Raw genomic sequence first — 14,117 nt, forward strand, 5'->3', positions numbered from 1 at the left:
ATCAAACCAGTGTCTCTACAATTGTCCATATGGCAAGAATGAGCCAATTCGGGGCCTAAGGAAGCTTAGAAACACACACACACACACACACACACACACACACACACACACAAGCAGGGGCACTGGAGTTAAAGGATCTGGGTTCAAATCCTAGCTCCTACCTGCTTGACTCTCAGCTAGTCACTAAGCTACTTGGGCCTTCGGTTTCCTCATTTCTAAAATGAGGAAATTGAATTAGATTGTCTTTGAGGCCCCTTCCTATAGTAGATCTGTGATCCAATATAGATATTTTTTTAAATTTTAATTTTCAGAAATTCTCTCCCTCCCCCTCTTTCCTCTCCACCCACTGAGAAGGCAAAAAATATGATATTCATTATTCATCTGAAGTCATGCAAAACATTTCCACATTAGCCATGTTGCAGGGGGCAAAGGCAAGAAAAATAAAGATAAAAATATGCTTCGGGGCAGCTAGGTGGCGCAGTAGATAAAGCATTGGCCCTGGATTCAGGAGGACCTGAGTTCAAATCTGACCTCGGACACTTGACATTAGTTGTGTGACCCTGGGCAAGTCACTTAACCCTCATTGCCCTCCCCCCCCCCATATGCTTTGATCTGCACTCAGAGTCCATCAGTTCTCCTTCTGGAGATGGCATTTTATATCATGAGTCCTTTGGAACTGTCTTGGTTAGATCTTTGTATTGACACAATCCATCACACTAAGCATAAGCTTAGAATATATAACGCAAATATCTCCCGACACGAGCTGTGGTCTGACAATGTATTCTCAGTACACGTTTAGTAGTGTCTTAGAACGGTGAGATGTCCACATAAACATAAGCAAACACGTAAGAGAGATAGCTGGCAGACAGACTGATGGACAGATATGGGCTATGATGTGTGATCCATGTGGGGAATGGCCCCTCACAGATGGAGACCAGCTGCTGTTTGGCACCTCAGAGTCCTGGAGGATCTTCTGGAGGCACCAAAAGGTCATCACAGTCTCTGAGTCAGGGCAGGCTTCACTCCGGGCTTGCTCTGCGCAAGGCCTTATCTTCATCTACTGCTGCCTTCTACAAATAAGGCCTCGCACTCCAAACTTCCAACCCTAATGCAGAATGCTACAATTGGACAGGGCATCAGAGTTAGACACCACTTTATTTCAGAAGCAGAGGGACTCTCGCCATTTGAATGGTCTCGGTGACAGGGAGCTCATTAGCTATCAAGGCAAAGCCATCCCATTGCTGAATAGGAAGAGGACCCTTTTGTGTAGCCCATGTTGGCCCCTCTGGAAACAGCCTCAAAATATATATATATATATATATATATATATATATATATATATATATATATATATATATATATATATATATATATACATATATATATATATATATATATCAAGTGTCTGAGGTCATATATATAATATATATATATCAAGTGTCTGAGGTCATATTTGAACTCAGGTCCTACTGAACCCAGGGCAAGTGCTTTATCTACTGCACCACCTAGCTGCCCCTGAACCAGCTTAGTTTTTTGGTTTTGGGGGGGCGGGAAAATGAGGGTTAAGTGACTTGCCCAGGGTCACACAGCTAGTAAGTGTTAAGTGTCTGAAGCTGGATTTGAACTCAAGTCCTCCTGACTCCAGGGCCCGTGCTTTATCCACTGCACCACCTAGCTTCAAAAATATCATTAGAAGTTCCTGAAAACTACATCTCTGTTCTCAACAAGATTAGAAAATGCTTCTAGCAAGGACAACGATGCTTTAAAAAGTGCTTCAGGGTTGTACGCTGATGCCTCCTGTAAGCTGGCTGACAAAGTTTTCTAAAATGTATGGCCCACCCCGACAGCACCAACGCCTTTGCCAAAGGATTACAAGACTTCATGAAAAGTCCCATGGGAGTCCCTGGCCAGGGAAAAAAATGTGCGGAGAGGTGGGGGAAGAATTTGCTTAAAAACAAATAGGAATCTTGAGGGCGCCATGTCATTATTGATGTCAGTTTTATCAGGATAGTGAAATGACAAGCTCAGTGAAAAATTGAATGAAAATCAGTTTCCTTGCAAACTATTTTTTCATTAGAAAAATTTTCTCTTGTCCTTGTGATTATTTTGTTCTTTTTCTTTGCCATGAACCCCTCTTACATTTTGAAGATGCCCATGGATCCCTTCTCAAAATAATAGTTCTAAAAGAAATGCTAAATTTCAGTTTAGTTTAAAAGAAATCTAAATTTTTTCCCCATCCAAGTTCTGCCTGTTCCCTGAGAAAAAAAAAAGTCACTCCTGGTATGTTGTTAATAACAACTAGATATTTTAAATTACTTCCTAGCTTTCTTAGATAATTGCTGTGTGTCCTTGGGAAAGTGACAACTCTCTGAACCTTATATTACAACTATTTTTTCACCTTGTAAGCTTAAAAAGGGCTATACCAAAGCAAGGTGTTATTATTGCTTCACTGGGAAGAGAATGAGCTTTCCCCATTCCCCAAACGTCATCAGGTCATTACCCTTAAGACTATCAGTGATACACATGAGATGGAAGAGGGAGGCAGCTTGAGCATGAAAATCTGTTCAATACAAAAAAAAGCACTTGGCGAGTGCTCAACAAACACTGGAACAAAAGACCAAGTCTAATAAGATGAAATAAAATGAAATTTAACAGAAAAATGTAAAAGCAGACGCTTAGGTTCAAGCAATAAGCTGCACAGCTTTTAGATGGCAGAGATAACATCTGGGAGTGGTTTAGGAGAAGGGGACGCAGGAGTCTGAGGAGCCTGGCAGCTCAACTTGGATCGAGACAGGGATTTGTTGTCTAAAAAGTGGGACCGAACTCATTTCTGACACTTCCCTGGTCTCGTGATGTGGACATTTATAGGCCTCGAGTCCTCTGCAACTGTTCTTCATTTCCATTGAACTCCCTAAGTCTTTTTTAACCACCTGCTCTATGTCAGCCAGAGAATAAAAGCCACCCCGGTCCTTGAGGGGCTTACAGACAAGAGACCCCTCCTCAATGTGTTAAAGGACTTCCTCGAGCTCTTCTCCTTCTCTGATTCTCACCCACGAGGCGCTGCTGGCTGATATGCTGCAGCCTGCTGACGCCCACCATTCTCGGCTCCATCATACGCTGACCTTCAGTTCTGATTCTCCAGAGATCAGGATGTTCCATGATTCACAGCTAGAGTGAATCACTGGGAAAATACGGGCGTTTAAAAGATTAGCTGTGCTGGCAAGAAGCAGCTGAGAATTACTCAAAGTGCCCTACGGTCTCCTCAGTCAGCCCAGCTCCCCCTCCCCCTCCTCTTTCTGAATGCTGGGCCCAGCTCACTGCAGCATGTGTCCGAGATGCTGGGACCGAGGCATGCTTCATCCACTTATGTTTTCCTGTGTGGATTGCCAGGCTCCTGTCTGGAATCCTCATGGATCTCACAAAGTGGGCCTCCTGGTGGTGAGCTGGAGAATGCCAGCTATGGTGCAAGGTCATTATAGAAAGGAGACTTGGGACAACCTTGCACCTGTCAGGAAGCCTTCTCTGTTTGGGATTCTGCACAGGCTGTCCATCCTGTCCCCTGAAGGTCTCCAAGTGGAGGCTTTATGGGGAGGTCACTTTAGAGATACAGAGATGTGGAGAGTTTGGGCCCCAGGACCTCTGAGCTCCCATCTAGCTCCAAGATGCAATGAAATGTTAATCAGCAGTGACACAAAGAAAATATTTACATGTCAAATAGCTGCTTATTTGGAAAGGTCATAGCATTTACAGAAATTCCTATTTCCATCTTGTGTGTCTCCTCCCTTCATAGGAAATTCAAAAGTGTAGGCACAAACCAAAGACTGAGGGCAGGGTTAAGAATCCGCCTGTGACCATGTGCAACCACTGAAGGCAGGCATGGAGGGGCCTCAGAGCTCTAGGTGTCTGACAAATCCCTTCCCAGGCCGGGCTCCAATCTGGAACCAAAGAATCATGTGCTTCAATTACAAAAGACTATTTTAAACAATTTACTGGAGGATCCTTGGAGAGAGAGAGAGGAGAAGGAGGAAGAGAAGGAGGAGGGAGGAGAACTAGAGTTTACAGACCTTGAGGAGAATTATCACCTAAACAAGCAATGTCACAAAAAGCCATTACTCCTAGCGAGTTTGATAATCTTTAGGTTGAGGAACCGACTTGTTTTGACCTGTTCCTAGGTCCTGGAGAGAGCAGCTAGGTGGTAAAGTAGAAAGAGCATCTGGCCTGAAGTCAAATCCGGGCCTCAGACACTTCCTGGCTGTGTGACCCTGGGCAAGTCACTTAACCCTGTTTGCCTCAGTTACCTCATCTGTAAAAATGATTTGGAGGAGGAAATGGCAAACCACTCCAGTATCTTTGCCAAGAAAACTCCAAATGGGGTCACAGAGAGTCAGACACGACTGAACAATATAAGGGTACTGAAGGCAACAGGGAAGCATAACAGGAAATGACCAAAGCAATTGGGAGTCTGGTTGTCACACCTGGAAATGCTGACACCGAAATACTGCGGCTTTTCCTAACCCTAACCATGACTATCACTCCCTGGTGGGGAGCAGTCAGCCAACAACCATTTAATAAGGGCCCACCCTCAGCACTGAGCTAAGCACTGGGAGTACAAAGAAAGGCAATAGACAGTCCCCGTCCTCCGAGAGTTTACACGTGAAGGAGGGGGAGACAACAAACAAGCAAAGGAGCAGGTGAAAACAAAGAGAACAAAGGACAAATGATTAATACCCCTCCTCCTGTCAGCTGAGTCAGTGAAGGACCACACAGGACCCTCTAAAGGGGAGTTACTGTCTTCAATAAAGCCGCTGGCATATGGGACCAGCTACATGTAACACTGGCTTCACACAAAAACCATAGGCAGGTTTACAAAGCTGTTTCCAGAAATGAGAAACAAATACAATTTCAAGAAAGAAATGAAATTTTCAAGACACAAAGAAAAACCATGTCACTGACAATGAAAGCAGGAGGTGTCTAAGGGGACTGGTGTGGATGCACAGGGAGCTCACCAACCAACTTACATCTTAGAATGAAATGTGCTAGAGAAGGAAGCGAGGGGGGAAGAGGAGAGGGATGAGCATAAAAGCAGAGCAGGGTCCTCTAAGAACCACTCCGGGGGTCCTAAAGCTCACAACAAACTGAAGCAGATGACAAAAGCTAAAGACTTTACCAAAAAAAGTCATATTGGGGAAAAGAGGAAGAACAAGGAGGGGGCGATAACGGACAACAGGAAGAAGGCCGGGCTGCCAATTCTTATATTGCTTCTGTTTTTCTGCTAAGCAGAACGACCTCTGGCCTGGGGGAGGGGGCATTGTGGAGGGTAAGGAGACAGCTGGGGAGACAGATTAAAATATACAGTAAGGTAAATAACAATACAAGGTGACCTGAGCTTAATGCCCAATGAGGGGCCCAAGTAACAAGGATGGGAGGAGTGATCGTGGCTGGGTGGGCCTTTTGAGAGGAAGTGGGCCTTGAAGGCCTGGGTCAAGAATGTCACCTGGAACGCTGTATGAAATACCAGTTGGAAGAAGTGAGCTGCGCCTAGGACCGGGGACGGGGCGCTGCTGGGAAGGAGTCTTAAGAGGATGGAGTCCAACACCTTTGTGAGCAGATGGAAAAATTGGGCACAGAGAACTGAGGTGCCTTGTTCAACATCACACGGATGGGAGACAGGATACGAACCCAGGTCCTCTGCATACACATTTAGCCACTATCCCACAGCAGCACCTGTGCCTCTGCAGGGCGTGGGGGGGACGGTGTCTCTAAGTCAGGATTAGAAGATCAAGGCATGATGGTTCACCATCTCCTGGGGACCAGGCCACTGGGAACATCTGTCCTAATCACTGCCCAGCAGCCATTACAGAAATGTGTTACCTTAATTGGTGATACGGCTGAAAGCAGAAAGAGTGGATAAGAGACCCTAGCAAGTTCTTAAGGAACATGCACGGCCCCTCCCCAGCCTGTTCAGACTGATATGGGGGGGCAGGGCGGGGGGACTACCCCCTCCCAGAGGCCACCCACTGACACCAGAATTCTGGGCTGCAGAGCTCACAGGTCATTCTATCTCACAATCTCAGTCAAAAATAATATAGTTATATAGTGTTTTAAGTTAATGATACTTCCTATTTTCATAGTGCTTAAAAGTATCTGCAAAGTACTTTGGAGACAGCATCTCATCTGCTCTCCGGTGATGAGGCTTCATTATTATTATTATCCCCCGCTTACAATTAAGAAAACTGGGCCTGAGCAAGGTGGTCCCATCACCACTGGCTGTCGGAGCAGTGAACCAGAGCCAGGCCTCTCGGGACCTGACGCCCAGGCCCCGTCTACTACCCCAGGCTGGCTCTCTTTCAACTACCTCCAGAAAGTCTTCCCAGGGTTCTCCACCTTTCTAATGTGGGCTGGGGGCACAAGGAAGAAGCCAACTCTGGGTGCACAGATGCAGGGGATCGCATCCGGTAGTTCACTCCTCAGGGGAAGCTGGGAGGCCAAGACTAAGGAGTATTTGTGACTCCAGTGGGGCAAGTGAGAAACAGCCACCACCATTTTCACTGCCTTTCGGATGCATAAGACACCTTCTTCACAAAAGCTCTATGGGGTATCTTGGCTCAAGTCATATTCTCGTCATTTTAGATATGTGTAAATTGAGGTGTGCCGAGGCCCATGGTCACATGGCTACAAAGTGTCTGAGCAAGGATTTGAACTCAGGCCTCTTGGCTCCAAGTGAAAGTTCACTGAGCCATACCTTATTGTCTCTAGGTTAAAGGAGCTTCTTCCTTGTTCTGTTTGAAATGTATTTTTCTTTTCAGAATCACAGCAGCCACAAGTCAGGCTAGCAGGAGCCCACCAGCTTGGCACGGGACCCTTCCATCACCCCTACATCCACCCAAATTCAGTCAGACTTTCCCCTTCCCAACAGTGTAGCCTCAAGTCACCTGGGCCTTTGCCCTTGACACTGCTGCTGCACCCTACTCTAAAGTCGACTGGGCCTTTCCATCCTCATCACAGCTGAGCTCCCCAACATGTACTATGCCCTTCAATTAAAATGTGAGCACTCTGAAAGCACAGGACGTCTCATTCCTCCTTGCAGAGTGTTTGGCACACAGTAGGTTTACAAATACTTTCCCACTCCATTTATCACACAGTGATAGCGAGATGGTCGTAGAGCCAGGAAAACCTGGGTTTAAGTGCACACTGCCTCAGACTGGCAGTGTGACCACAGCACAGGCAAGTCACTTAACCTTTCAAGGCAATTAAGACTTCATAAAGCCGAAGAACAAATTCCAGTCTACACTGGTGGAGCAGGGGCTTCCTCACTGGGGAGTTCCCTAAACAAATGAAATCACAGGTGTAGACCTCCAAGCCCAAAGCGAACACCAGCAACGGAGCATATGCTGTTCTATAAAACCTTTGCAAAAGAAGGGTGTGGTTGGTGGAAAATGAAATTTTACACCAAATTCACATTAGACCAATCTGTGAATGGCGAGTTAAGGGTCAAACAGTGTACAGAACTTACATAATAGACATTTATTTAATGTGAATAAAAGGAAAACCTGTTTCCCACATAGAGACACCTCAGGGGATGAACCAAACAATGTCAAAGCTTACCTCTCCTTGGAAACTCTTCAACAAAGGAGCTACCTGCTTGCGCAAATCCTGGTGCATACAAAAGGATGAATCAGGAGGCAGACATTGGGAAGAGAAAGAGAAGAAAATATGTTAGATTGACCTCGAAACAGCTGGGAGTCAAGTATTAATGAGTAATAACATCCAACAGCCCCCATTTCCTTCCATTTCTAGTATATTGACAAATTTGGCTTTGCTTAATCTAAATTTTATTTTAATCAAGCATGGTTAGATTTCATTTTTAATAATTAGTCCTTATTTGCATACACCTGATTTTATGTGCAATGCAATATATTTTTTTAAAAAGCTCTTCGGTAGTGTCAGTTTCAGTACTGTGAGGTTGGCTATAATAAATTCACTTGAAATAAGAAGTAAATTTAGGTTCGAACATTGTTTCTTTATGAAATGGATTTAGGCTGTAACTTTTAACTTTTTAACCTTAACTGAATGGACTGTTCATGTAAATTAAGCATCAAAGAAATAAAATTTTCTACATCTCCAGAAACTCATTTTTATAAGAATGAATAAATCAGAAAACTGATTGGATATATAATACCTTTGTAGACCATTCAGGGCCCTTCAGCTAAATGTTTAGGGTCTTAGGAAATATGTTGTTATCACAGTGCTGAAAACTGGGCCTAAGCAAGGAAGGAGAATGATATGTCTTTCTAGAGAAAGATATCGGGGAGTTTGAGAGATAAGACAGATTTTTTTTTTTTTTTGGTAAATTCTGTGACATTAAACTGTCAACTGTCTTTTCCTTCTGATTTTATTTTACTGTGGCAAGAATTCTTTTAAAAATCCTGTTAGCTAAGGTGTAAAGCCATTTTGTGACTTATTAATAACATTCCATTGGAAAATTTCCCCTTAATTATGTGCCCTGGAAAGATGGAGTCATTTGTCAGTCAACCAACATTTACTGAGTGCCTATGATGTAGCAGTCACTGTGTTACGGGCGGCGGCATGTTATTATATCTTACTGAATATCCTTGTTTTTCTGAAGGAACACGGTTTTTATTTTATAATGAAAATCAACAGGGAAAGTGTCAGAGGTAAGGACAGATACTGTATGAAGTGCAACGGTCAAGCGCTTCACAGACACAATGAGGTTACGTAAGCCAGGGGAGCCCACCCAACACATTTTCCTGAAGATAAAGTGTAAAGGGATCATAACATAGCTTTTTTTAAAAAAAAAAAACATCACCAGAAGGAGAAAAGGGGCTTCTGAAAAAGCTTAGGAAACACTGCCTCTGGATGAAAGAAGTCAATGACACTTGCAAACACGAGTTCCTATTTTTTAACCAGATTTCCTGGCCTTCAGTGGCCTTTCTCCATTTTAAAGGGATGGTATGATGAGAGAAGGGCTGGATTCTCAGTTGGTGGTCCTCAATTGGAGGCTTAGCTTAGAAAGTTACCATCTATCTGTATGGTTGGTTCTGTGCAAGCCCCTTCCTCTCTGGGCCTCAGTTTCCTTATCTGTAAAATGAGGGGGTTGGTGTTGATGTCTTCTGAGGCTCCTTGCTTGTCTCCATCTACAATGTAGGATGATCAGGCACTGCTGCTCTCTCGTTCAATCATTCCCTGTGCCAAGAATGGCGCTAGTCATCAAGAGACAAAGCAAAAACAGCGTATCCTCAAGACGCTTCCATACGAACTGGGAGAGACTACACACACACAAATACAAATGTGCTGTGAGAGTCGATAGAATCTAACTTCAGTGAAGAGAGCACTTTTATCCCTAAATCAAAGCAGATTTTCTCATGTGCAGTGCTATGGACACTATCATTTCAAAGGAAGACCTGCTTCACTGAATATTTTTTCCAGTAACTTGGGTAAAGGTAACCCCATAGATGTCATGCTTTTCCTATGAGCCAATGACACGAAGCTTGGAGAGATAGGGTCAGCATCGATACTGAATGTCCGGGCCAAGACTTGAAGAGATTGGGACAGGCTAGAACACAGGGTCAGATACAAGAAGATGAAACTGAATGGTGATAAAGTCTGTACTTGGGTTAAAACAAACCAACTTCACCAGCCTAAGATGGGCCTGGTATGGCTAGAGAACATCAGAAGAGCTTTAATTGATTGTGCCACAACAGCAGAGCCCAGGCATGGACCGACAAGCCTCTGGAGGGCTTGGGGTCCTTCTTGGCACCCATCTGTAGGAAGGACAATGCCACACAGGAAGATCACCAGGACACAAGATCCTGATACACAAGGATCAACTGAAGGCAATGGGAATGTTGAGGCAGAAGAAGAAATGACTTGGGGGAGAAGGTGACCATTCCCAGTGCAGGGAGGAGGGCACATAAGAGAACTGATGAGACTGGGTGACTAATTAGACATGGAGGACAGGGGAGAATGCAGGGAAACTCCAAGGACATGGGGCAGGGCCACCAGAAAGATTTTGGAAAGATGGGGCTCAGACTGAGGGGCCTCAAGTGGGAGGCCTGAGGAAGCTAGACAAAAGCTAGAGTGAAGAAGGAAAAATGGAAGGCTGCTGGGATGCCAGGATACCCCTGCACAGTCCAGATGACAGAACAGCTACAAATTCTAGGAAGAATGGTCAGGTTTTTTTGTTCGTTTGTTTGATTTTTGGTGAGGCAATTGGGGTTAAGTGACTTGCCCAGGGTCACACAGCTAGTAATTGTTAAGTGTCTGAGGCCAGATTTGAACTCAGGTCCTCCCGAATACAGGGCCGGTGCTTTATCCACTGTGCCACCTAGTTGCTCCTCTAGGAAGAATGTGAAGCAAACCCTCATCACCTCAATTATGATGTATTCATTCTCAAACACAGGTACAGTTTCGAGTCAAATAGCTGACCTAAAAGTATAAAGGATGCTCACTGTTCTGAGGATAATGTGAGCCCACTGAAGAAGTCAATATTTGCATCTGGAACCGGCAATGGGGGAGGCCCAGAACTGAACAGGAGAAGGAGAGACACCCGGGAAATGGGAGAGCACTTTCTTTCTTTCTTTTTAAAGTATTTTATTATTTTACAATTACATATAAGGATAGTTTCCAACATTTGTTTTTAGAGGATTTTTAGTTGCAAATTTTTTTCTCCTACCCTTCCTTCCCTCCCTCCTCCCCACAGAAAACAGTCTGATATAGGTTGTATATATACAATCACATTAAACATATTTCTACATTAGTCATCTTGTGAAAGAAGAATCAGAGCACAAGGGGAAAACCTCAAAAAAGAAGGAAAAAAAAACTGAGTCCAAAAGTAGAAACAGTACGGTTCAATCTGCATTCATAATTCACAGATCTTGTTTTCTGGATGTTGAAAACAGTTTCTATCATGAGTTCTTTGAAACCATTTTGGATCATTGCACTGCTGAGAAGAGCCAAGTCTATCACTATTGTTCATCACACGTTGTAGCTGTTACTGTGTATAATGTTCTCCTGGTTCTGCTCATCTCAGCATCAGTTCATGTAAGTCCTTCAAGGTTTCTCTAAACTCCTCCTGCTCATTGTTTCTTACAGCACAACTGTATTCAATTACCTTCATATACCACAACTTGCTCAGCCATTGCTCAATTGATGGACATTCCCTCGATTTCAATTCTTTGCCACCACAAAGAGAGCTTCTATAAATATTTTTGTACATGTGGGTCTTTTTCCCTTTTCTATGGTCTCTTTGGGATACAGACCTAGCAGTGGTACCACTGGGTCAAAGGGTATGAACAGTCCCTTAGCCCTTTGGGCATAGTTCCAAATTACTCTCCAGAATGGTTGGATCAGTTCACAACTCCACCAACAATGCATTAGTGTTCCAATTTTTCCATAGCTTCCTTTTTTGTCATATTAGCCAATGTGATAGGTGTCAGGTGGTACCTCAGAGTTGTTTTAATTTACATTTCTCTAATCAATAGTGATTTAGAGCATTTTTTCATATGGGAATAGATAGCTTTGGTTTCTTCATCAGAAAACTGCCTGTTCATATCCTTTGACCATTTCTCAACTGGGGAATGACTTGGATTCTAATAAATTTGACTTAGTTCCCTATATATTTTAGAAATGAGGCCTTTATCAGAAATGCTGGCTGTAAAAATATTGTTTCCCAGTTTTCTGCCTCCCTTCTAATTTTGGGTGCATTGCTTCTGTTTGTTCAAAAACTTTTTAATTTAATGTAATCAAAGTCTTCCATCTTGCATTTCACAATATTCTCTATCTCTTATTTGGATATAAATTGTTTTCCTCTCCATAGATCTGAGAGGTAAACTATTCCTTCCTCTCCTAATGGCAGAGCACTTTCAATGAAACAAAGGAAGAATCTGTTCTTAAGCATTTCCTAGGTGCCAAGTACCGTGCCTTAACATCAATAAACAATATCCAGGCTTTTCCCTAGTGCCAAGCTCCCCCTTTCCAACATAAATATTCTCCCAGTAATGATGAAAGCTGAGGGAGGAGGCCACAATGGCTGAAGGGGCAGCAGAGAAAAGCAATTCAGAGGAGTGGGGATGGGCATAAATGGGAAGCAAAATATTCCCAATGCTGACCTAAAGCCCTCACAGCATGAAGTATATCAGTCCAAGAAATGAGGGGAAACCACTTAGCCTAGGGCCTTGCCCAGACAAGGTATTTGCCTAATGCCGAACTGAATTAGAGATGCGGGTGGAGCAGACCTCAGTGCTGTACCTGGATTAGTGATGATGACCATGGTCTTCCATGCATGGATGATGGACCTGACAGAATGCAAGCCCCCTGAGGGAATGTACCGGTCCTATTTTTGTGACTGTATTCCTGGTTCAATGCCTGGCATAAAGGAGATGTTTAATATGGGATTTGTGAATCCAAAGATGCCTGTGTCCTCATTCCTGGACGGCCTGAGGACTAAAAAGAATCCCTCTCTGGATGCTCTCAAACAACATCATTTCAGGGGGTTCCGTGACTCGCCCTCCTTTATTGATCACTATTTCTGGGCCTGGCAGAGGGGGCCTTGCTTCCAGCTATGCAGACCCTTCCAACTCTCTCACTGTCTGACAAGGGTATCCAAACACACCTACCTACTCAAGGAAAGTAAAAAAAACCAATCAGTAAGCACTCATTATGCTCCTATTGAATGCCTGTCACCGAAGAGCGGCAAAAAGAAAACACTGTCTGCACTTGAGAAGTTCACAGCAAGTCCAAAATGCAAGGGGTAGTAAGCCAGGCCCATGGTCACCAAGGAACAGTAATCAGGACGACAATCCCCCAAAGACAATGACACTGTGTCACAAACACCCCTGAAATTCTGGATTTGGGGTAGCTCTACAAGATATTTATTAATGGGTAAAAACTCAAGCAAGGTCTTTTTTTTTTTTTTTTGCATTTCTTTATATCCCCAAACATTGAGTATGACTCCTGGCACACAGTGGGTGTTTAATAAATGCTGTTTGGCTGCATGACTGCCTTGGAAGGTAAATGAAGACAGAAAAGCTTTAACATCTATTTAACATATTGAAGCCATCAAAGATTTTTCCAAGGTATCCTGAAAAGGGACATGGAATTACTTCCTATATTGCTCATAGAAGACGTAAGCTTTAAGATGATAGCTCCAGACAGGTAAGGGCCCTGTCCAACCTGTAGCAACGCTGGGATTTGAACTCAAGCCCTCTGACTGCCAATAAAATACATTTTCCACTACACCATGCTGACTTTTAATGGTCTAATAGAATCCCCCAATACAAACTTTGAAGAAAGAAGGAAAAGAACAAGTAAATGATGTATGCATTCCTCCTTCAGACCCACTGCAGCTCAGCCAGTCCCCTGGTCTGCCTGATCTCAGTCATGTAGGTAATTAGCTATTTTCCCTGGGAATACACATGGGTCTTGAAAAAGACCAGGCCAAGTTCTACTGCCACCCACGCACAGGGTCTTAGACTAGAGTGGAAAGTAAACACTTCTGCTACGTCTCCTGCCCTCTCCCCCCACCCCCACACAGTCATGTGAACAAATTAGAAATATTTGTAAAAATAATAGTAGTAATAATAATCACTCTATTTCACAATTCAAATTTTAATCGCAAAATAACGGACACCTCAGAGGCCACTGATTCCAACCTCTTCAATTTTACAGATAAGGAAAGTAAGTCACACAGAAGTGAAACAAATGGTTTGTTCTGTGGGTTCAAATCACTACCAAGCATCAGAGGTGAAATCTGAACCCAGAGCTTCCTGACCCCAAGTCCAGGGCCTTCCTTGTCTGCTACAGTTTTAAAAAGAACCCACTTTGGGGTACTGACATTCCTGACAGAAAGACTGAGGGGATGGACGGAGGGAGGGATACTCCAGCAAACAAAACTGCACACAGACCTCAAGTCACCAGCTAAAAATCACTCCTGCTAAATTTATTTTTGGCACCCTGAGAAATTCCTCATCACACACTGCCTGCAAATATTATCTGCATGTCAGACAGAATTCTGCCCTCCCTGTACTAAAGCGAAGAGACAAAAATACAGATGCTCGATCCTGACCCATGGGGATCTCTAACGTCACTTAGCAAGGACA

The 14,117-nt window shown here is 43.8% G+C and overlaps 1 protein-coding gene across 6 annotated transcripts in view; it reads right to left on the reverse strand.

Annotated features, from left to right (window-relative positions):
* CUX1 (cut like homeobox 1) overlaps positions 1-14,117 on the reverse strand; it is a 423,932-nt gene that overhangs the window by 233,935 nt on the left and 175,880 nt on the right. For all 6 annotated transcript variants that reach the window (XM_043964600.1, XM_043964601.1, XM_043964598.1 and 3 more), the window contains exon 3: positions 7,606-7,653. In XM_043964600.1, the coding sequence (XP_043820535.1) occupies positions 7,606-7,653 (48 nt within the window). The remainder of the gene's footprint in view (positions 1-7,605; positions 7,654-14,117) is intronic.

This window comes from Dromiciops gliroides, chromosome 4 (genome assembly GCF_019393635.1).
Source record: "Dromiciops gliroides isolate mDroGli1 chromosome 4, mDroGli1.pri, whole genome shotgun sequence".
Taxonomy (NCBI): domain Eukaryota; kingdom Metazoa; phylum Chordata; class Mammalia; order Microbiotheria; family Microbiotheriidae; genus Dromiciops; species Dromiciops gliroides.